At 32.9% G+C, this 25,223-nt stretch overlaps 3 protein-coding genes across 3 annotated transcripts; 1 reads left to right on the top strand and 2 right to left on the bottom strand.

Annotated features, from left to right (window-relative positions):
- Positions 1 to 3,777: 3,777 nt before the first annotated feature.
- Positions 3,778 to 7,189, top strand: LOC122580881 (beta-glucosidase 12-like). The gene is made up of 13 exons (XM_043753034.1): positions 3,778 to 3,974; positions 4,088 to 4,157; positions 4,274 to 4,332; positions 4,421 to 4,496; positions 4,591 to 4,668; positions 4,757 to 4,844; positions 5,420 to 5,672; positions 5,791 to 5,906; positions 6,008 to 6,225; positions 6,315 to 6,346; positions 6,432 to 6,534; positions 6,631 to 6,739; positions 6,861 to 7,189. Exons 1-13 carry the CDS (start codon positions 3,783 to 3,785, stop codon positions 7,033 to 7,035), a joined length of 1,569 nt encoding a protein of 522 aa, XP_043608969.1. The 5' UTR covers positions 3,778 to 3,782; the 3' UTR covers positions 7,036 to 7,189.
- A 23-nt stretch (positions 7,190 to 7,212) lies between these two features.
- LOC122580873 (lipoxygenase 2, chloroplastic-like) lies at positions 7,213 to 13,322 on the bottom strand. Its single transcript, XM_043753024.1, has 9 exons — positions 13,008 to 13,322; positions 11,017 to 11,291; positions 10,678 to 10,915; positions 9,476 to 9,796; positions 9,302 to 9,387; positions 8,987 to 9,097; positions 8,597 to 8,898; positions 8,215 to 8,481; positions 7,213 to 8,114 (listed from the first exon to the last, which is right to left on the bottom strand). The coding sequence occupies exons 1-9, from the start codon at positions 13,150 to 13,152 to the stop codon at positions 7,355 to 7,357; spliced, it is 2,505 nt and encodes an 834-aa protein (XP_043608959.1). The 5' UTR covers positions 13,153 to 13,322; the 3' UTR covers positions 7,213 to 7,354.
- Positions 13,323 to 16,319: 2,997 nt separating this feature from the next.
- LOC122606030 (lipoxygenase 2, chloroplastic-like) lies at positions 16,320 to 20,810 on the bottom strand. The gene is made up of 9 exons (XM_043779001.1): positions 20,438 to 20,810; positions 19,655 to 19,914; positions 19,315 to 19,552; positions 18,886 to 19,203; positions 18,641 to 18,726; positions 18,170 to 18,280; positions 17,740 to 18,041; positions 17,359 to 17,625; positions 16,320 to 17,263 (listed from the first exon to the last, which is right to left on the bottom strand). The coding sequence occupies exons 1-9, from the start codon at positions 20,808 to 20,810 to the stop codon at positions 16,504 to 16,506; spliced, it is 2,715 nt and encodes a 904-aa protein (XP_043634936.1). The 3' UTR covers positions 16,320 to 16,503.
- Positions 20,811 to 25,223: the final 4,413 nt, after the last annotated feature.

Genomic DNA, 25,223 nt, shown 5'->3' with positions numbered 1-25,223 from the left:
TTAATTGTGAGGGATGTTAATTCATTAGGTGGTAAAATGGTTGGTGTTTGTGTTGTTGAAATTTCGTGCTCAACTGTGGTCCACAGTAGTGGCATAAGGCCCTTATTGGTAAATTAGCTCGTATGTGTGGACCAATCTATAGTACCTTTTATGGCCCAGCCCATAATAACGGTGTTTGACACTTTGACATAGAGCACATTGTTAGAAAGTAGAATGTATGTTAAAAGTAGCGGTTTTTGAAAAATAAATCCTTTACAATATTTTTATGTATTAAAGTAACCAAGGTATCCACATTAATATTTCCGATTATTTTCATGACTACTTTCAAAAATTTTAATCAAGGATTTCGAAGTAAGACATCTTTTGGAGTATTTAGCAAAATTTTTATATATTTTGATATATTTGTCGCTTAACATATTTAGCATTAGTACATTACAAACTACAAAGGGTGAATCGATATGTGTATATGGTAACTGGGGATCACTTTAGTATCTATACTAAAAACCAACCCTTTTTTTACTCTTTTTAAAGCTTTTGGTACAACTTCTTAATGCATATACATGATACAACTCTATAGCACAATAATACAAGTTACTTATTTCAAACATTAAATATTAATATCTTTTAAGGTCCACCTAAATAATTAATAAATTTTTACCCACATATATTAACTCATCATCTAAATATTTACAAAGATATTAATTAAAATTATTTTGAATATTCTTTTAGAATTAATTGATATTCTTTAAATAATTAAATAATTAATATCTTTTTACATTTTTATATATTTCAAATTGATTGGTATTTAGTAATGCAATTATTCGGTTTACATATATTTTTTTTTTCATAACTCACTTTGCTTAGCTCTAAACTTTTCAAAATTTTGTACTAAAATTCAATTAGAGTTTCATTTTACTACTGTACTATTAAAAGCAAAAAAATTATAAAAAAAATATATGTAATTTTTGTTATTGACGTATTATAACTTGGTTTGGAGATATTAAATTGACTAACATAATTTATATATACGAGGGTTGGTGTTCGCGCGTTGCGATGGTTAAACGGTGATAATAATACAAAACAGTGGGGGAATCGATATGCGTGTGTGTAAATAGAAAGGAGAGAAAGAAGTGACTGTGTTAGATCTTGGTAAAATGTTTGTCTGATTGTGTTTAGAGATATAGAATTAGAGGTAACGTGTGAATTAGGGGCAATATGAGGATATTGAATAGATTGTTGAATTTCTAAAATAGGGAGTCCAATATATTTTATAAGGGATTATAGATATATGGGTACCTATTGCATTAACAAAACATAAAAAATTTTTAAAATAAAAATAAAAATTTAAAATAAGTATTTAATGAACAATTTATCTTTAAAAATATTCAATATTAAATATGACATCATAAATAAAATAAATTTTTTTGGAAAAAATATAAACATAATGTTGTTTTCTAAAAATAGTTTTGTAAGACAATTTTCTTTTATTATATATAAAAATAACGTCTCTCACGACCATTTTCTAACTCTTTTCTAAATTTATACCAACTTATAGAAATTATAACTTGTTTCCCTTTTAAAAGTGGTTAAGAAAATAAAACATAAAAAACAACCCAATTTTCCTTAATAAACTTTTTTATTATTATCAAAAAGACTTATAAAGTTTTAACCAATTTGTTTCCAATAAATTAACTTACATCATATACTCTTATCTTACGAATTTACACATTAAATATTTATCTTTTAAAATAAATCCATCACCACATTTATATCAATTACATTTACATCAACCTACGTACACCACTCGACACAGTCACTACCATCCAAGGACGGGGGCAGTGGGGTCACCTGCCCCCACTTCAATTTTAGTACAATGTAATTTTTCATAATTTAAATGCCATTTGTAATTATTTTCTAAAAGTAAGAAAAAATAAGCCGGAAATAAATACAAATGTTACCTACATTATCATAAGCTTATTCTTTGGAAGTTATTGGTCATCTAAACATTAATTTTGAAATAGATCTTTTCATTAAAAGAAAAAAAACTTGAGTTGTTTTGATTTTTATTTAAAAGAATGAAGAAAGGTTTAAAAAAAAGTTTTCTCTATTTATATGTAACTATGTAATACATTTAATAGTATAGTTATTTGTGAAAAAATATTTTCTTTCAAATTATTATATATAATAAACAACTAATAATCATAATCATAACAGTTAGGTAGAAAAGATATTTTTACAAGCTAATTATTATTTCCTAAAAGGTATATATTTTGGGTTTCGTACATTATGATTGAATACGTTTTCATTTAATAAGACATTGTCCGACACATGTAGTCTTTATTTATTATAATACTGATATTTTTAAATATGAGTGTTACACCCGGTGTGAGCAATAAGTTTATTTGATGGTTCATTTTTTATTCTCAAGCTATGGTCCATTTTTTTTCTTTACATTCTCGGATACGACTCTTCTAAATATAACAAACAATTTTTAAAATTGTCTCATCGCATAAAAATTCATGGCTCTGTCTCTGCCACCATCAATAATTGCTGCCATCGTCACAAGTCTCCGCCACCACCAAACTGTTGTCGTCGCCACCACCACTGCGCGCATTGCGCGATTATATATACCTTTTTGGAAATAGTTAAGAAAAATAGGACATCGGAAGTTACCCATTTGTCTTTAATGAACTACCTTTTTAGGTAAGACTAATACAAAATGATCAAAATTGATACGTTAAACTTTTATCTTACTAATTTAAATCGTAATCTCTTATTTTCTAAAATACTCGACACCGTCATTACCACCAATAGGTTATATAATGAGGTTCGAATCTGAATTCGGCTTATCACTAGAGTGTGTTATTATACCTCTGCTGCTCTGCAAAAACATGTATAGTAGAGTCCTAAAAAACATTTGAAGTATATATGTGACTACACACATGCGAAAGAGAGCTGAAGTAGGTTGAGCATGCATTTAAAATTTAAATAAGTAAATTAGATAGAACATGCGTTTCATTGATCACATTAAAGTAATCCACGTTTCCGAGCGTCTTTCTCAGTCACATTTATTTTGAAAAAACAACTTGGAACCTGTAGAATATACAGTATGTTTAGAAGTTAAACTCGAAAATACAAAATTATAAACACAATCTTAGTAAAACCTTAGTACTGGTATATTTAAAAGAAAATAGGCTTGATATTATGTTACTTGTCACAGTTTTTGTAAATGTATATAATTAATTATTAAAAAAAGTTAACTTTGTAAAGCTCGGTAGATTTTTACAAAATAAAAGGAAAACAAGCTATTTTCAGTATTCATATAAAGAAGTTATTAGAGCAAGAGTTCTTTTTTCAATATGACAATAAACAACTTTTTTTATAAAAAAAATAAAACATGTATCATGGTGAGGTGAAACTTTATTGTGATAAATGTTTATCTAAATAGTTTAGACTTTCTATTCGATCTGTGGATAGAAAAAAAAAACAAAAAACATGTGGATAGAATTTTACCCAGATTTTATTTTTATGATAAACAGTAGTTACACATTAATTTAAATCCTTATTTTTTTGAAATTTGTCAATAAATTAATACTCGTATTTGTTTCTTTTGTCAAATATTTTTATTTATCCTAGTTATGGTTTTTGGAATTTACTATTTATCTTCTAGGAAACATGACTACGTTCTATAAATACGAGGAACTTTGTTTTTCGCGGACTATAAAAACGTTATATAATTGCTAATTTAAGGAGATTTGACATCCTAAAAAAAGTAATTAAGCATGCATTTAGAAGGTAGTAGTGTTGTGATATTAAGGTTCACAACAACACTGATTTATGCATTTTTAACATTGATCAAAGGTTTGGAAGCAGTTACTAATGCTGGTTTACCTCCCAACTATTATTTAGCCACCATAAACCGGTCTAGTTTCCCTGACGATTTTACTTTTGGCTCTGCTTCTTCTTCCTTTCAGGTTATTATATCTATTCATTATAGGGCTATGATTAAACTTAATTACCATATTTAAGGATAATATAAGTATCTTATAGTATGTACAACTAATTGCCGATGTTATGCTATATACAGAACGAGGGTGGGGCAAATGACGATGGTAGAGCTCCAAGTATATGGGATACTTTCACCAAAAAACATCCCGGTACGTTTTTATATACTCGTATCATTGAGTTTGTCTTTCCTTTTTCTTACTATAGCATATATATTATTTTACTTGTGCAATTTAAAGTAGACACTTTAATATTTTTGTGATTTCAGACAAGATCGCGGATCATAGTAATGCAGCTACGGCGACAGATAGTTATCATCGATACAAGGTTAATTAATGTCGTAAACACATATCCTGGATGAAAATGTGTTATTATATTTGTAGTTGCTAATTAATTATGGTTGGTCAATTTAAAGGAGGATGTGAAGATGTTAAGGCAAATGGGAATGGATGCATACCGTTTCTCAATCTCATGGTCTCGAGTTATACCACGTACGTAAAATGAAATCGTGTTTCATTTTCTTTTCTCTTTTATTATAGTTTTAATATCTTCTTGATAATTTGGCTTGCAATAATAATGTTGCAGTTGGAAGGCTAAGCAGTGGACTTAATGAGCATGGGATTGCATACTACAATAAACTCATAAACGAGCTTATATCCAATGGTTACATACTACACTAATCAGTCTTTTTTCTTTTTTAATTTTATTCTATGTGTATTATAATTAGTTAAACCTTATGGGTTGTTGATAGATATTGAACCCTTTGTGACTCTATTTCACTGGGATCTTCCTCAAGCCCTAGAAGACGAGTATGGAGGTTTCTTAAGTTCACGCATTGTGTAAGTAATAAACACAACCATAATGGATTATTTCCCTCTTATACAAATCACAATCTATTTGCCTAATAATTGGATAGCTAGAATTGTTATACTACCCAAACGATAACACCAGTTAAAGCAGATATGGCCCTGTACAAATGGGCTAAATATTGATCTTGGATCCAGGCCCGGCCCTGAGAAGCCTAAAAAAAGAGTCTTAATTAAACATGCCTGTAATTAGTCATTAAGCGCGATCAGACCCGGCCCTGATACAAGTTAAACCCAAAGCAAAAATGAAGACCGTGAAAGTAAGCTATGGCCGTTTTGGAGTAAGTATTTAACTAGTTATTCAACACTCAAAATGATAAAAAAAAAAAAGAAAAAAGTTATAGAAGCATAAAACAGTCTGGCCCATCGCGGTGTAGCTTTTTCGAACCATTAAAAGCGGGCCGGGATTTATCCTGCACAACTTTATTTATTTTTTAACAATAAAATCCTAGGTTTTAAACTATAAAAGTCTATGCACATAGGACCTGTATATCCATACCCTACATTACAAGTAATAAGATTTGAGTCTAAAATTGATGTACATGCAGCGATGATTTTCGTGATTTTGCTGAGCTGTGTTTTAGAAGATTTGGTGATCGCGTTAAATATTGGATTACCCTGAACGAGCCATGGAGCTACAGTGTTGGAGGTTATGAAAAAGGAAATTATGCCCCGGGCCGATGTTCTTACTTCGTGGGTAATTGCAGCACCGGTGATTCAGGAATCGAGCCTTATATCGTCACCCATAATATGCTTCTTGCTCATGCTGCTGCTGTTAAGTTGTATCATGATATTTATAAGGTTCCAATCTTTACTATTAAACTTTCTGTGACATCAATACTGTCACTATGGACTGTCTGGTACTAAATATGTATGTGCCTAATCTGTATTTGACATATATATCAAAAAACGTTTATAGGGACCCCAAAAGGGCAAGGTTGGAATCTCACTTGTGACACGATGGATGGTACCATTTTCCGACGAGAAATTACATCGGGATGCCGCAGTTCGTGCTCTTGATTTTGATTTTGGATGGTATATATATGTGTGCCCATTCTTTTGACTGCATTTTATAACGCTTTTAATAATTAGCAATGTTGTAAATTAAGGGGTCTTGAATTGCATATTCATTTTAGGTTTATGAGCCCATTGATATTTGGAGATTACCCAGAGGATATGCGAAGCAATGTCGCAGATAGATTACCTCGATTCACAACTGAAGAATCGTACACTTTGAGGAACTCGTTGGATTTTCTCGGGTTGAACTACTACACTGCAAATTACGTGCAACATGTTTCTGAGGCCGTCACAGATAATATGACTCGATCTTCTGATGCTCAAGCTCAATTATCGAGTAAGTATCAATTACAGGATGCTTGTATAGATTATAATCTTAAGTCTTCATATGCCTTACCATTTTATGAAACTTTTTTGGTTTAATAGATGAGAGAAATGGAGTTCCAATTGGTTCAAAGGTAAAGAAAATTACATTTACGATGTTTATTGATTTCTAAACGAAAAATTAATGACAATGAGTAGAAAACCCGACTTCGTATACAGGGAGGATCAGATTGGCTTCGGGCATACCCACAAGGGTTGCATGATCTCCTAGTCTACATAAAGAACAATTACAACAATCCCACAATTTACATTACTGAAAATGGTATGTTTTTAACTAGTAACTATAAATCAAAAACCATAGCTGACTACAAAAAAAAAAATTCAGTTTAATTTGCCCGTTTTTTTAATATCTCTGCAGGTGTGGATGAACCAAACAATTCCTCGTTATCTCTTCGACAGGTCCTCCAAGATGATTTCAGGGTTCAGTACTATGTTGGTCATCTCCAAAAACTTCTTCAGGCTATCAAGTATGTATACTCTTTTACAACCTCAATTTTAGAAGAAAAAAAAATGGTGAAATAATCTTAATGATGTAGTATTAATCTTGTTTAAAATTTGAAATGACACGAAAGTTTTTGATGAATGTAGTGCAGGGGTTAATGTGAAAGGTTACTTTGCGTGGTCATTATTGGATAACTTCAACTGGGATCGTGGCTATGCGGTTCGATTTGGGCTACATTTTGTAGATTATGGCAACGAGTTGAGACGATACCCAAAGTTTTCATCCACTTGGTTCACTAATTTCTTACGAATTCGTGGCTAGAAAGTGAAAAGATAGACTATTATCTAACCATATGGAGAACTATTATTTTCTTTGTAACTTCTCTTTTAATAAGAGATGGAAATCATGTTGCATTTTACCATTAAAAATTATCAATAATTAATGAATGAATCCTCTGTTTTATTTGGCTACATAACCACAGAGTATGAAGTTTTAATCTTAATAACAAACATCAAAGTCTACAATTATTAGTAGAGTACTTAAACAAACATCCGATAAATAAGAGTTGATTGATTACATTCTTCATATATTACTAGTACTTAATTAGGGATTGTTTTATATTAAACTCGAATTAAACTAATTAGATGGAGATGCTATATGGAACACCTTTACCAGTCACCCCTGGTCCAGAAAATGGTTTGAGAAGTTGATAGTACACCAGCCCTGCACCAGTTCTATTCCTCAAATTTGGATCTTGGTTCCTTGAATCTATGATACCTTCAAGCTCCTTGAGTTTTCCGCTGAACTCTTCAAATGCAAATTTTATAGCTGGTTCTGCCTCCCATGCCGCCTCCATATTGGCACCAATGTACTCTTCATCAAGTGAATGACTTGATAAAACATCCAAAATTGACATCACCTTTGTAGCTTGAACCTGAGTAGGGAAGCAATTCAATAACACATCCTCGGGTTTCTTTATGAATTCTTGCCATTCTTCATCAGTTGGATCTTCGTCAGGCATTTTAGTTCTTGCAATGGTAGGCATGTTGGGAAAAAATCCAGCAAAATCATATTGGCCGAAGTTGACTGCTGAATGATGGCCAGAACAAACCCACATGATAGTTGAGACGACTCCAATCAAATCTTGCTGCGTTTTGAGTTGCGGCCACCATGGTTCATCCTTCTTGTCTCCATGCCCAACAGTTCGAATTTCGGTCCACCATGCTTGAAGTTCTTCATCAGATTCTACAAGGTTTGGTTGTGAGTAGTAGTGGTTGACATATGATGTAGACCATTGTTTGATGGCATCCCAAAGAAGTAAACCATCATTGGCAAATGGGTAGTCCTCAATAGTTAGTTTTACACCATGTGGTGCATTTTCATCTTCAACAGCCATTCCCCTGTTGATTATGTATGTTAGAATTGTGCCTATCTAAGAATGAGATGGGCAGTCTACTTCTTTTTAAAGTTGGTTCCACATATATATGCTAGAAAACATACCTGCTAATCAGGTCAGATGGAAGGGCCTCATGATCAAAGCGCCATTGTTGATCATATGCATCCGAGGAAAGTTGCATTGAATACTTTCCAGGAGAGAAAGCTGTCTCAATAATACCACCCGCGTTAATGAGGGCCAGCCGGGCTAGACCGTTAATCTCCATTGTGTATCGAAGATGAGGACACAATAATCTCTGAATAGGGTGCATTTTGCTAAGATGACGGTTGGTAGCAATAATGTAAGGCTCAGTGACACAGTGAGTTCTTAGCCTGCAAAATTGAGAACCATATAGTTGAATAAGTAGGAATACTCCACTACATTTGAGGTTTCAATGGTGTAAATCAGAGGGTCATGAATATGAAGCAGGAAAAACAAGTAACCAACCAGTGGCTGACAAGCTGGTGATAGCCAGAATCATGAGCCAGGACATGAGCCTTGGCTAGCTTCCAGAGCCAGGCGCCTGTGGCATCCCAACATGGGACGTACACGTGCTTCCATTGTGGTTTCACATCGTTTGGTGGACGAGTCAACTCAATGGCTAATGGTCTCAATGTTCCTGTAGGTGTGAGGAACATCAATGTCCTTGAACCATAAAGGGGTGTCCCTTCAATCTCTCTTACTTTATTAACATATGGTAATAATAGATCATGGTAATCCAACATGAATAGTTTCTTTTGTTCCAACGCCTGCAACCGCAAACATGGTTAAAAGAAACTTTTTATTATTATTTTTCTTACAGTAAGAAACAAGGAGTGAAAGATAACTTTTGATTACCTCCTCAAGAGTCATGAAACCTCTTATCTCTTGCTCTACAATTTCTTTGGTAATTGCTGATTCAGCTGGTCCGTAAACTTCAGGGTCTAGTTTGCTTTTCAACGGCCATTGCTAAATATATAGACACCATAGGATTAGCTAGATGATGCAATAATAATTCATTTGTAAAAGAACATTGTACTATACTTAACTAAGTAGTACTCATTAAGCTTAACTGTTTTCAACTTGTTAGAAAGATAATTAGTACTACTGGCTTCATAATTTAAGATTTTAAGTTTTAATGCAAGAACTGAAGTTTCTTTATTAACTACACACCGTGACCAACTGAATGCTATATGGATTAACACCAGCAAGTGTTTGTCGACAAAATTCTTCATCACGAAACCAAGAAAAAGAGTCCCCTGTATTTACAAACATCAAATACCACATTAAGCTTTTTTAAGAAAAATAATATCAAGCGTAGTTGCACAAGTGGGTTGTTTTGCTTACTGTCTTTGATTCGAGGAGTCTCGAACTGCAATACAGTTTTCGTAGTACTTGTAACAGTTTTGATAAATCTTGGTAATACGCTTAGAAACCCATTGCTAGAAGGCGGATCAATATCAACCCCTTCTACATAAAGTGACTCGATATCTCTGAATACTGAGAACCCTTTGTCCTTATCCTTCAACGCCGAGTCTAGCATTGGTAAAACTCCATGCAATACAGAGTACAATGTCCTCGCTCCGAATGATACCTGCTTTATCTCAGAGAAATCTTCATCTCTTGGCACATAGAAAGGGAGAGTAGTTCTTGACTCCGTCCAAGGTTCTATAAAAAATCACCAAACCTCATTTAATCGTCGCAAAAATAACATATGTAAATTTTATATTATCATTAGAATGTATAAATGTTAGCAATCATAATATCTATTTTGATAGAGAGGTGGGGGGTTTTTTTATTTTAATTAAACAAATATGGGGGAGAAATCATCAGAACTATTTGATAGAACCAGTCATGTCTAGATTTCTCAAACCTGGACTGTGTTTGCAACCATATATATACTTGATTACCCAAAACCTAGATTATGCATACACCCGGTTTTCCACACCTAATTAAGCTAATAGCTTGCTATGGTCTGGGTTTGAGTACCCGGACTTTGCAGGTGCTCGTGGACATATATATATAGTCCATGATTTCCAAACTTGATGTATTGTTGTAGACACATTCCGGATGTGGATGTTATAAAAAAGTGGAAAAAACGTACTAGTTGATTAATCAAGGGTCAAAAGGCCTTGAATTCAAACATATTTTTCGGTTTGCATATAGTTGTGCTAACGTGTAAATATACATATATATGGTTATATGTAGGCATATATCAACATTTGGTTCGGTTAACCACGGGTAGTGAATATTAAAAACCGTAACCGAACTGTTATACGTTGGTTTTTTGGTTTTTGGTTTTTGGTTTTTTTGGTTTTCGGTTTTTGGTTTTTTTGGTTTTCGGTTTTTGGGTTTTGGATCATGCGGTGCGGAACGGTATTCTGGTTCATTTTTTACACCCCTAATATTTATGTGAGTAAATATAAAAAGAACACAACCATGTAGAAACCGATCGAAAATACATAGCTTTGGAAGAAAAAAAAAAGAGGGTAAATTAATAACGAACTTGGAAATGAAATGAATGATATACAAAAAAGAGGCGATCGTACCAGTGGAGGACATTTTGCGACCAGTTCGGCAACGCCTAGGGTAAGGATGTTTCTTTCCACCAAGCACTGGCCGAGCCAGATCCGAGTTAGCGTCTGGATCACCAATATCATTATATGTGTCGTAATCGTAAATCCTCTCATATGATTTGCGCTCTCCTTCACCATTTCCTCTAAGAGACTCGAGATCTTTTTGTCTAAGCGATTTCAGCCCCTGTGGTGTTTCTGATGGCAGATAAGACTGTTTCATGCAAATTAAACAACCAACAAAATAAATATATGAAATCAGAAGACATGCACATGCACATGCACATGCACATATAATTAAAGTAATTAACGAACCTTGTTGCTAAAAAAGATTCTTTTATCAGGGTTGTCAAACTTGGAATGGACCCAAGATTCACAAGTAAAAGTGACATCGCCGTCACCAAGAACAATATTCTTGATGTACACCTCTTTGTGAAGCTCATTCTCTACCAAAATCGCACCTATTTTTCCAAATTCATCAGGAACCTCAAATTCAAATGAGTACTTGTTCACCTTATTCCCATCATCATCATCAACTAACCCTTCAGAACTTGCATACGCCTTCACAGTCTCCTTTTCTTTGCCTGACGCTTCATTAATTAAATAATAGTGGAGAAAATTAAAAATGATATATATATATATATAATACAAGACTAAAAGTTATTTTGAGAAACTTTTTTTTTCAAGAACCTTTGAGAACTTTTCAAATCAAGCTCAATCGATCATTGTTCTTTACACGAAAATTGTTTTTTTATTGTTTTCTGAATAACTTATGTGTAATTTTGAAGTTTATAACTGTATGGAGCATGAATTATCATCCGTTATACAATTATGTGGAGATTTGGATTCTTGATCACATGTGCACGAATATTGCTATGATCACATGTATACAAGTCGATCACATGTAATCATAGCAATATTCGTGCACATGTGATCAAGAATCCAAATCTCCACATAATTGTATAACGAGTGATAATTCATGCCTCCACACAATTATAAACTTCAAAATTACACATAAGTTATTAAGAAAATAATCAAAAAACAATTTTCATGTAAAGAATAATCATCGGTTGGGCTTAATTTGAAAAGTTCTCAAAGATTCTCACAAAACAAAGGGTTCTCAACATAACTTTTCACTATAATACAAAACAACATATATTGTAAAAATTAAGTTGGTTTAATCGACGACATATATATTATTGATCATGTGTTGCAACTTGCAAATAACTAGTTCAATTTATTTTAACTCCCTAAGCTTCATGTATAAATAAATTGAACACCTTTAGTCTGCATAACCGAACATCTCATCTATATATATATGTTGTTAAAATTTACATTATAACAATTTAATTTTTTTACCTTTTTATCTATTCACACTTATTAATTACTTCTTTAAAAAAGTGCGTTGAAAAATATCAATTTATTCACACTTGAAAACTATGTAGAACTTCATAAACGACATCAATAGATATCAAACGCGCGTATCCACTTAATTAAAAGCACGTATATTAATTTGTAACACCCAATATCTTCATGTTGGCCGGCCCCCTCTTGGGTTAAATGTTAATAATTTACAATTGCTGGTTTTATAATTAAATTGACTTTAACAATATTTAAGTTTTTATATTACACTTCTAGGTGTGAACTACGAGTACTTTTTTGTCAAGATATACATTCAAGTACGAAAATTGTTATGATTACTTAAATTTTTCCATACTTAATTATAAATACAAAATTTATTATGATTACTTGAATTTCTACGTACTTAATGGATTTTAAAGGCCCTAGGCTCCATATTTTAACAATATCTAAAACGTAAGCCATGATGTTGTTGATATTATTTTTGTTTATTTAAAGTGATAAGAAAATCATTTCTTAATAATGATAAACTAAAAATAAAGTAAGAATAATAATGACAAATAAAAAAGGTAATACGATTATTAATAACCACCAGTTTATTAAAAACAAAAGAAAAAAACTATGCAATAATCACGTTAGTTATGCTAGGTTTGAACGTATGTGTTGAAGAATTGATGGGAAAAAAAAAAACATTACCAATAGGCCAAATATAACTAATATTTTTTCTGTTTATTCATATACGCGGTTGAACCACCAAAAATTTTGGGCCCTTATAAAACATTGGGCCCTGCTCGTTTGCGCGTGTTGCATATGCCCGAATCCGGCCCTAGCTAGTACTTATAAGTCTAAAAAATATATACACGTACAATATATTACCAATCGTGTCTAGGTAATTAAATAACTAGTATTTGATCAAGAAACTGAAAAACCGTGTTGTGGATACTCACAATCAAGATCGACAGCTACAAGCTCCAACAAGAAGGATTTTCCAAAAAAACCAGAAACACTATCAACCACAGTTCCAACAAGATCCACGGTCACACTGGTAAGTGCACCACTAACAGTTGGTTGAACTATGATGACGCCTTTCATTGTTGTGGCCGGCTTTTTTTTAGTAGATAACGTACGTACGGTTGGCAGGAAATGGTAATGAAGTCAAGGTGGTTCGAAGAAATTAAAGGTAAACGGTGTACACAGAGTGGTACGTGGTAGAATATTGACTAGTTGATGAGACTAGCTGAATGGTATTATGTGTGTTCTCAACAACAACATCTTGTTTCTTTTTATAGTACGTTTTGAGCCAAGAGTTTTTTTTCCCCGTTTAAAACATAGCAAAATTTTCTTAACCTTTTATTTATGATAATAAAAGTCTCGTACCAATAATTGTTGCATGCATGTGAAAATTATGGTACTATATGGGATTTGTTTTTAGAGAAGAGACCAAATTAAGGATAGTAAATGGGGTATACCACTTTGAACTTATTATATACCGGCGATCTAGCTAGAAAACCTTAAAGTATTTGATAAGCAAAAATGTTTTGGTCTTATCATGAATATATTGAGCATATGCCGTTCACATACGTTTCATACTAATTAAGATAGATATAAGATATGAAAAAAAATGAAAGAAAAAAAAAATCAAGTTCACACAAAAATTAATGGTAAAGATAACAAACAATATGAAATCTAGGAGACAAATTATTTACAAAGTAAAATAAAATACCGAAAATTTTAAAAAACCATAAACTATCTACAGTAACTTTTTTGTGTATATACCGGAGCTAAAATGTGGTAAGGATTAAGTAACGAGTGACTACATTATGTATCTTTGTAAATAACAGGTGTAAAATCAAAACGATATAATATGAATTACTCCATCTGTCCATACTGTATAAGTATCCTAATTTGACTTTTTAATTAAGTATATTTTTCAACTTTGAACGTAAATATATTTGTTTATGTTATATAACACTTAATATAACATATTATTATATTTTAGTAGGATATGCCAGGTGGTGGGTATTTATTTGCTGAAGGAATCCGTGTGAAATATACCAAAAACTCACGGGTATATTGTTTAAATGAAAGAGTTTAATTTAAAAAGCATGTGTATTTTGTAAAATGGACCTTTACTTTTGTTAATTTGAGTAATTTCTCCTTGATATTTTGAGTCTATTCTTTCAACTTTGTATGTAAACATATTTGTTTATGCTATATAACACTTAATATAACATACATATGAATTAATTGAGTTTTAAATATACTTTTTATTTATATAACTTTCATCAACTAATTAATACTCGTAACACAAACAAAAAATTTTACACTCAAAGTCAAAAGATAAAGACTTAACCAGTGAACAATTAAAATTGGACGGACCGGATGTATTAAAAGTGTGAGTAGATGTGTAACCACAGTTGCGAACAAATTCAACTAAGTTATCCAAATCAAAGCATTATTGAGTAGATGACAAGACCTACTATATTTTGGGAACTATTACTCTTAAGTCTAAACATGTAAATGAACTTTATATATACGCTTTTATATATCACTAGTTACTAGAACTAGAAATAGGAAAATTAATTAATATGCATGTCCGTCCTCCTCGATGCTACTTCCATATATACAATTTAGTGTAAACACTCACGGCAAGCATGCCGGCCACGTACATTAATTATGCGAAGGATCGTGAAAACACGTATATGTCCACTAAATTATTATTGTCCACTATATATCTATACCAAACATTATTAGAGTCGGTTGTTTTAATTTTAATTCATTAACATTACACGCAATTAGTTAAAATCATATGGACTACGTACTCATAATAATTAATATAACTGTACTGCTAGTGCATGTGTATTTTGGCTAGCTAATTATATATATATATATATATATATAGTTGTAGAAATTTTTATTGTAGGATAAGGGCCAATTTAAAATTAAATATGGTTGTGATCGATCAGGCCTCCAAAAATTACTGTTAATTTGTGCATGTGGGTATGCCGTGTGGGCATGCATGTCTTTCAATACATTTAAAACTGTAATTAATAACAATTCAAAATTGTCCTTATGTTTAGACATTTAAAGCCATGATGATCATGACATGCACATGGGGGAATACACTGCACGTAAGGTTAGATGTTCGTGAGAGGTAAAAGGGACCGACCGCTCGGTACGTACTTGATTAGTAGCTAGGGAAATTTCGTTTTAAATTGAAGCATGCATTTTTAACCAAACCGACCAGGTCAAGACGTACTGACAATATATGATATATTTATATATCGACCCTCCAATATAATACTCCTTGATTTATCAATTCGCTGACGTGATTTGTTTCAAGTTCATGTTAATTAGCCGAAAATATTTTAATTATAGATCTAGAGATAATTAAATAATTATAAATGGTTTAACAATGTCTAGTGTCTACCCGGGTCGGATCGTTGAATATGTCTATGAGAATAGACTGGCTTAGTTGGTTAAATGTATTGAAAACCAATCCAGAGTTGCCAAGTCATGGGGTCATATCATATGAGTTGAAAGTCAATATCATATGTGCCTATGTGGTAGCTTATCTTATGGTGGACCTCCTATTCTTGGGCTTACATTTCAAATAGATTTTATGGGCCGATGGTTATTGGGCCTGCTCGCGAATAGAGGTAAACATGTTTTGAAAGACCAATTGTCATTAAGTCGGGCTTTTGTTATATGAATCGAAAAAGGATAAAGTTGTTAGAATGAGAAGATTGCAGGGATATAAAGAAATCATCATTTCCCATAATAAAAAGATATCAACTTGGACAACACTCCAAGTAAAGATATGCAGAAGATTAAACTTTATTTGTTTCCTTATTTAGCTTCGTTTTGTCTTATAAATTGTAACCCCGTTTCTTATGAATAAAAACAATAATAATCATTCACAATGTAGTCTTTTATTTCTCTCTCGTATTAAAGGTTGTATAAGCCTTACAGTCTAATGTGAATCTCATATTTTCTATATCAATTGTTAACAAAATTGTCGACACTTGAATTTGATCCCTCGATCATAAAAAGCAAACGAAAAACAACTTACATGGTCAAGATGAACTCAATAAGTGTGGATGGACGTTATTTGGAAAAAGTAATGGAGAATATTGAGCTTCAATTCATCATTAGAATTATAAAAATGTTTTTAGATACAAAAGGCGTTTGATCAAGAGGTTTGAGTTAAACTTAAATAAGTATACTACTCGTATATGATTTCATACTGATCAGAATACTTGATAAAACAAACATAAGATGATCTTATTATTCAATTTAAAAAAGAAAATGAACTTATTCCAACAGATAAAATAAAGACAACACAACCATGGAGTGATTACCTTATTGATTACCAGACAAATCTTGACAATTATTCGACTAATGATATTGGACCAAATTAAGCCAAACAATTAAATTAACTAACTAGATGGATATGCTGTTTGGAACACCCATTCCGGTAACCCCCTTTCCGGAATAAGGCTTGAGAAGCTGGTATGGAACCAACCCTGCACCACTTCGGTTCTTCAAATTAAGATCGGCGTTCCTCGAGTCTATAATGCCTTCTAGCTCATTCAATCTACTTCGGAACTTCTCAAATGCTGCTTTTATTGCAGGCTCTGCCTCCCACGCGGCCTCAATATTTTTACCAATGTACTCCTCATCAGGTGAGTGACTTGACAGCACATCTAAAACAGACATAACTTGGGTAGCTTGGATTTGGGAAGGGAAACATTCTAACAATGCGTTCTCAGGTCGTTTTATGAATGACTGCCACTCTTCCTCTGTTGGTTCATCGTCGGGCATTTTGGTTCTGGAAATGGTTGGCCTGTTTGGGAAATACCCAGCAAAATCGTATTGACCAAAGTTAACTGCAGAATGATGCCCAGATGTCACCCACATGATGGTGGACACAATTTCAATTAAATCATCTTGTGTTTTGAGTTGTGGCCACCACGGTTCGTCTTTCTTGTCTCCATGTCCAACCGTGCGAATTTCATCCCACCATGCTTGAAGCTCTTCATCAGACTCCACTTTATTCGCTTGTGGGTAGTAGTGGTTGACGTAAGAAGTTGCCCATTGTTTGATGGCATCAAAAACAAGAAGACCATCGTTTGCAAAGGGATAGTCTTCGATTGCTAGTTTTATGCCATGTGGTGCAGACGGATCTTCAACAGCCATGCCCCTACAAATACCATGTAACAAATTAAATGTTTGTATAGTAATTTCAATTAATGTAAATGTATCTCTTTTAGTAGTAGTATGCATAAAGTTAATTACCTGCTGATTAAATCAGCTGGAAGTGCCTCGTGATCAAAACGCCACAATTGATCATATGCATCAGAGCAGAGTTGCATACAATACTTTCCAGGAGAGAATGTTGACTCTATAATACCACCGGCGTTAATGAGAGCTAGTCGAGCTAAAGCATTGATTTGCATTGTGTACCGGAAATGAGGGATGAGCAGTCGTTGAATAGGATGCATCTGGCTAAGATGTCGATTGGTTGCAATTATGTAAGGCTCTGTAACACAATGAGTTCTTAGCCTGCAAAATTATAAGACCCCAAATAGATTAACTTGCTCATATTTAATAAAAGTTTATATAGCTATTAAAAGTTTATATAGCACCTTAAATTCAAAAAACAAAAAAGAAACCAACCAGTGGCTGACAAGCTGGTGATAGCCGGAATCATGAGCAAGGACATGAGCCTTGGCTAGCTTCCAGAGCCAAGCACCAGTAGCATCCCAACTTGGCGTGTACACATGTTTCCATTGTGGTTTACCATCACTTGGTGGGCGAGTCAACTCTATGGCTAGCGGCCTCAATGTGCCGGCAGGAGTAAGGAACATTAATGTCCTTGAACCGTAAAGAGTTCTCCCTTTTAGCTCGTTGGTTTTATTTACATACGGCAACAACAAATCATGGTAATCCAGCATGAACAACTTCTTTTGTGCCAAAGCCTGCAAAGTACATAGTTAATTTTCATAATTAATTAAACGTCACTGTATGTCTATCTTGATATATCATATCTAAAGACATGAGCATCTCACATATACAATAATGAGTCGGATTTTTGAACAATACGTACCTCCTCCAGAGTCATGAATCCTCTAATCTCTTCCTCAACAATTTCCTTGGTGATTGCAGATTCAGCTGGTCCGTAAACTTCAGGATCCAACTTACTCATCAATGGCCATTCCTGGACAAATGCATGTTTTTATTTTCTTATATGTTGTATCTTACAAGATCAAGAAACCGAAAATTTGTATGGTTATAATTTTGATGTCTGCTTGTAGTTCTAAAGTCTCTATTTTTCATATTTGACTTTAAATATTTTCTGTTTGTATTATATAAAATTTAATAAAAAATAAACCAATTAAAATAAATTTAAAACTCATTCTACTCATATATTTTGGGTTAACTATTGGATAATACAAACAAAAAGATTTAAGTCAACGTTAAAAAAAATTGACTTCAAAAGTCAAAATAGCTTTTATAAATTGGGACAGAGGTGATTATATTTTACCTACCATAAAGTTAGTTTCTTAAATAAACATACCGTCACTAGCTGTATGCTATATGGATTGAGACCAGCAAGCATTTGTCGACAAAATTCCTCATCACGAAACCATGAGAACGTGTCCCCTGGGGTAAATAATAAGTTACCATTAACATACAAAAAAAACCTTGATTTAACAACCATCTAACCACCTGTAATCTCTTTTACCCAAAAAAAAAACTTGATTTAATTTAACAAAATAAACATAATAACATAATTAAAGGTGCAAAAATATGAATCCTTACTATCCATGGTTTCAGGGGTCTCAAACTTGATAACAGTATTTGCCGTATCAGAAGCTCCTTTCACAAGTCTAGGTAAAACAGTAAGAAGATTTTTGTCAGGGGCGGGAACGTTAACACCTTCGTTGTAAAGCAAGTCTATGTTGGTGAATAACGGAAATCCCTTGTCCTTGTCAGTGGTAATCGAGTCTAGAATTGGTACAACTCCATGTAGCACCGAGTACAAAGCCCTCGCTCCAAATTCTACCTCTTTTATCTCAGAAAAATCTTCATCCCTTGGTACATAAAACGGGAGCAGAGTTCTTGTTTCCGTCAATGGATCTGTACGTTTTGTTCAGTTAGTCGATCCTTATCACGTACAAAACATTATTACATCTCTCGGTTACATATAGTGGGTGATCGAGAGTAGTACGTGTATAGTATAGGTTGTACCTTTAGAGGACATTTTGCGACCAGTGCGACAGCGTCTAGGATAAGGATGTTGCTCACCACCGAGCACCGGCCGTGCCAAACTGACGCTCAGATCAGGAGCTCCAAGATCATTGTACACGTCATAATCGTAAATCCTCTCAAAAGATTTACGCTCTCCTTGGCCGTTACCTCGAAGAGATTCTAGATCTTTCGCTCTCAATTGCAAGAGTGCCTTTGGTGTTTCCGACGGAAGGTAAGACTATAAAAAAGAAAATACTAACCAGAATTTAGCTAGTGAATGGCATTTCAATAGATATACGTAGAAAATAATTTAGGGATAGATAGATGGATATAGATTGACCTTGTTGGTAAAGAAGATTCTTTTCTCCGGGTTATCAAACTTGGAATGAACCCAAGAGTCACAAGTGAAGGTGACATCATTGTTAAGCACAATAGTCTTGAAGAACATCTTCTTACTGTACTCATTCTCAACCAACACAGCCCCTATCTCCCCAAAATCTTCAGGGACGTCGAAGTCGCATTTGTATGTGTATACATTAATGTTGAAATCCAATGCAACGTATCTTGCATATGCCTTCACCGTCTTTAGATTTCCTTTTGCTATATATACATATAAGGAACACATGAAACCAATTAATTTGCTTTTAATTTTACACAATTGTATATTGTTAAGCTATTAGTATACTAAGTAATTACGTGTTATAACTCATTGGGTACCTGTTAAGACCTGTTAAAGTACCTGTTAAGTAAAAAATGTACTATGAAACTTTTTCTATTTTTAAAAATAATTGTTTTTAATATTTTAAATTTCAACATTTAACTTTTTTGATACATAAAACGAATAACTGTCAAACTCAAACCATCAAAGACAAGTGTTAAATGAGTCATTTTCATGCTTGAAAGCTGAGAATTTTGTGCGCACCGAACCTGTTAAGACACGATTTGCCAGCTAATAATAACTAATCATATACGCGTTGTCGATCACTACGTAGTACGTACAATATAATTTTCATTTAGTCTTCCTTCTGCGGTCAAAGTTGAAAAAGTAAAATTGAAAGTCAACCTAGAACATTTAATAAAATTGGGAGGCGCGCGGGGATGAGTAGTATATAGTAGTACTTACAATCAAGGTCATTTGAAACAAGCTCCAGCATGATGGACCGTCCAAGAAGGTCGGAGACGACATCAACGGCGCCACCAACGCCTACACCTTCGAGGGCGGAACTAATGGTTGGTTGGATGGTGATGACACCCTTCACAGTGGTGGCCTTGCTAAGGAATGCTGGAATTGATATGGCTTTAATAATGCTGCCACCAGCAGCTGAAGTGGATGATCGGGAATTGGATTTCTTGGTGGATGTCGGCTGGCGGAGAATGGTGGGGGAGTAGGCGGTGGAGGAGGAATGGCCGGTGGCATCACCGCCAACGAAAGGTTTATGGAGTGGAAGTAGGTTTTGGTGAGAGTGAGAGTAGTTGTTGATTTGAGGCTTCAACATTATGTTTTAATTTTAATTTCTTTGCTCGATCCTTAACTAAATGGGTTCTCTCACTCTCGGTTTTGTGTGATAGAGTTGAACGATAACCATTGTATTTATAGCGAAGGATATCATTTTTTATTTTCTTTGAGAAACTTGTCTTTATTATTTTTTAGCTTCTTGTTTATTTTTTATTTTCTTTAAAACCAATGGAACATATATCAAATTTTCATATATATATATATATATATATATTTGTTTCAACTTACAACTATAAATCATTTGATTGATGAACAACACACAAAAACCTACTTATTTGACGCATGCAGAGCAAATAATGAATAATTAGCGAGCGTCCTAGCAAGTACGTACGTGCAATCCCAATTACTAATCAAATTTTATTATAGAATTAAATTTGGTCTCGGTTAATTTCGAGGTACTTGGGATAAAGGGTGTCATCAGCAAGAGAAAGCTATAACTTTTGACTTTCGCATCTCTCCGGCCTCTTCAGCTTTTGGCAATTTTATGCAGGTGACATTGGCAAAATGGCAAGTAAATTTGGCATGCATAATGATGCCGATGGAGAGATAAATGGCAATAAGTAGAATACATCCAAACTTATATATACAAGGTTAATTGAATGCCAACTTTTGACATGGGGTAACAACACCCTTTATACTTTCATAATATTTGGAATGCATGTATTGACATGTATTCTATCCATCTCGCTAAAGTTACGTTGCTCAATTTTGAATTTTTAAAATTTAATTTTGCCTAACTTTGATTTTAAATATTTTTGTTTTATTTGAAAGTAACATTAATACGCGTCGTCTATCATATTCTCTGGCTCCAAACTATGCCTCTTCGGCTCTTCCATCATGAAGACGTCTACATGTAACATGTGTATATACTATTGGTCACCAGGACGCCAACCAACAAGTAGTAGAATATTTGTTTGTAAGAACATCTCCAAATAATCTCTAATGATGAAGTCATTTGCTAAAACTTTTTTTATAAAACTTTTCATCGAGTCTTTTCTCCAATGAAAGAAGCTCAAAAAAATGTCTTTTAAAAATTTTTTAATAGCAAAACAATGAAAAGAGATGGTGTTAAATTCTTTCAATGACTTGAAGATCCAACCTATTCATAGAAAGATTTTTACTCCGATGAGATAAAACCTTATGCAAAGCTTTTCTAAAGACTAAAAAGCTTTATAAAGTTTTGTCAAAAACTCTATTTTTGGTTGTATTTAGTTTGTTGATCTAATATGTCTCAATCGACAAAGGGGAGAAGAAAAGATATTTTTTCGATAGCTACATGGTTACTTTATTAATACAATAATAGGTATAGTTAATCCACTATATGTATAACAATATATATTATTTTAGTTGTTATTAATTTTGTATATAAATTTTTAGATATTATTGTTATTTAAATATTTAACGTAACTAAAAAAATAAATAGACCTAATTGGTATGCCTAAAAATATGCTTAAAAATAAGAGTATGACACATTGCAGCATGATGAGTGGTATAGATTAAGAAAAGGAAAACACATCTCAAACATCATAGCTAATTCATTAGACATATCTTTAAGTATATGTTTTACTTTTATTATCAATTATTTTTCAACATGATTTGAGTCTACATTGATGTCCGAATTAAAGGACTTGATTTTTATAGGGAACGGAAGTATACCTACCACATATATCCAAATTCGAGCAGCTACTGATCGGAAATAAAAGCTCGTGCTCGCTTTCTTAATTTTATTTGATTTAGGTCAGTCTCTCAACTTTCCAGACAATGATATATATTTTCAGTTTCAATTAAGATATGATGATCCCCATTTATTTCAACGCATACCCGAATTATTTACTCACAGAGACATAAGGCCCATTCCAAAGCCCATAAGTCCATAAATGGTTATCTTATCCTCTGGAGTCTGGAGTTCCCCGACTGACATAAGGCCTTTATTTATTCAGTTAATCATTGTGAGAAGTAAGGACTATAATTTAGGGGGGTTGACTGAGCCATTAATTCTATAAAATTTATTAACTTTGTTCTTGTAACTTACTCCGTATATTTCGTTACCAATAAAAAGTAGCATTTCGAATTACTCGACATTGAGTATAAGGACTTGGTTACCGACTATATATGGAGTAAGATTGAGTGGTTAGACTTGGCTCGTATGGAATTTTAGGCTCATTGATATAGTCGATTGACGATTGGAAGATTTTTATGCAAGAAACTCACGCCTGGACCATAATTTGTTGGGGACAAATAATTGGTTAAATGTTACAGTATTTCATAAATCGAAAGAAAACATAATTCAAAATCAAATATAACTACAACAAGGTATTGATATCACCAGAGGCGAAGCCAGGATTTCACGTTGAGGGAGACTCAACCGTATTTCTTTCCTGATCGTTGTATACAGTATAATGTGAAACACATAATCATTTAATAAAATGTTAGTAAAATTTAATTTTATTGCGATGGTTTACTTTTATGGACCAAATGTAAAGATTTTACTTGAATTGTCATGGCTAAAAATCATACATTTATATATGGGGGTGGCTTGCTTTAAAAAAACCTTTTTATTAGTTGGCTATGAGCTAGCCTTACAATAAAAAACATGAATAGTTGGGGACTTGGGAGGCTGAGCACCCCAAGTCCCCCTACTAGCTCCACCCCTGGATATCACATATGATTATGATTTATGAATCGTCATTATTGGAGTTTCTTCTCCTCCATAACCATATGGTACCCATCTTTGAATACTAAATTAATTAATAGCAGTTTATTCAAATGTGAAATCGAAATAGAGTACCAGTATCAAATATTTTACAAAATATCATTTTTGGGCAACTTTTTTTTGCTTTTTCATACTTATTTGGCAAAGTTTGAGATGCTGAGTAGTACACGTATGTATGTGACTGTGTGTGGAATTCATTTTAATATTAAAAACTAATACTCCTATCAATGATGATTTGGTGGAGTGGTTTGGAGTTCCCCTAGTAACCTATATGTCTCAAGTTCGAATCTCCATTCCACCAACTATTAATCGTCGTGCCTTCGGGCTGATTAGTAGGGGGTTTTCCCCCCATTGGTTATTTGAAATAGGCATTTTTATTTCGAGCAAGCTCTCTAGCGCGGACCCGGTTAGACAACATATGCTAGACTTCTCATTGTCGAATCGCGACACAAAGTTTCAAGCGAAATTCACCATTAAAAAAAATAAAATAATACTCCTTAGATCGCCAAACCCACGTGATTCTCATGGATGGTGCTTGGCTGCTTGCCATTATTGTTGCAATGATTTGTGAATGATTTTTAAGATCTTATCGGCTATCGCAGAATCAAACCAAACCGGCAAACCCCACAGTGAATTGAATTGTATATCACATATCGCATACATATATTTATGTAAAAGGTCGGATATCATTCATATAATTTCACAAAAGACTTTTTGTTCTAATAAACAACTAGATTATAACCCCGCGTACGCGGAGAATATATATATATATATATATATATATAATTAATGACATGTTGAACTTGGTAAAAATTGAACCACTAAAAAAAGCGTGAAGTTAGATTGATGGTCGTTGAGATTCTGGTTAACGGTGACGGGCCGGTTGAAAAAATGGATACATCATCTATTAGAGGTCTCGCTAAGTAATGTTTCTGTTTGATTCGATGTCTTTTATGCATCCGAATATGTCTGTACTTGAGCTTTAACGTTTTGTTTGAATAATTTAGTTATTTACAAAGATTACTAACCAATTAACTTACCAATCTATACATCACATGTTGTGTGCTAATATAACTTAAAGTTATGCATAATAGCTTTACGATTTTCATACAACTATTTTTTTGATACATAATTGTGATAGCTTATTATAGATTTTGTATTTGTTTTTTTTTTTTTCAGTTCTTCATTAACTCAAAAATCGTTGAGTAATTATTGAAAAGTTATATCAATCTCTGTATCGTACCAATTAAAAAGAAATTTTATTAAATAAAAAGTCAAAAATTGATTTCAAATATGAAAAATAATATAAAATTAAAAAAATATTAGTTTCCATAATTATATATTAAATAACATTAATAAATAATGTCTAGAAATTTATATTAGGAAATAAAAATTTTTTAATTTATTGAATTAAAATTAAATCTAAAAAAATTAAAAAGGGTATATGACATCATCGTTTATATTAAGAGATACTTTTGAAACGCGTCTATTAAAGATAAGGGCTTTGTTAAACGAATCCCTAAGGACTTTTATTAAGGTATATTAATTAGTAGTGTACTTACCATAAAATTCATGGGTGGACTTTTAATATAAAAATATACAATATTTTTATGCGTGAAATTCTAAGGGTTTTGTTTAGTATTTTCTTAAAATACATGTAAATTTCGAAATTCAGAATAT

Source organism: Erigeron canadensis, chromosome 1 (assembly GCF_010389155.1).
Source record: "Erigeron canadensis isolate Cc75 chromosome 1, C_canadensis_v1, whole genome shotgun sequence".
Lineage (NCBI taxonomy): Eukaryota > Viridiplantae > Streptophyta > Magnoliopsida > Asterales > Asteraceae > Erigeron > Erigeron canadensis.
This window is presented reverse-complemented; position numbering and strand designations above follow the sequence as displayed.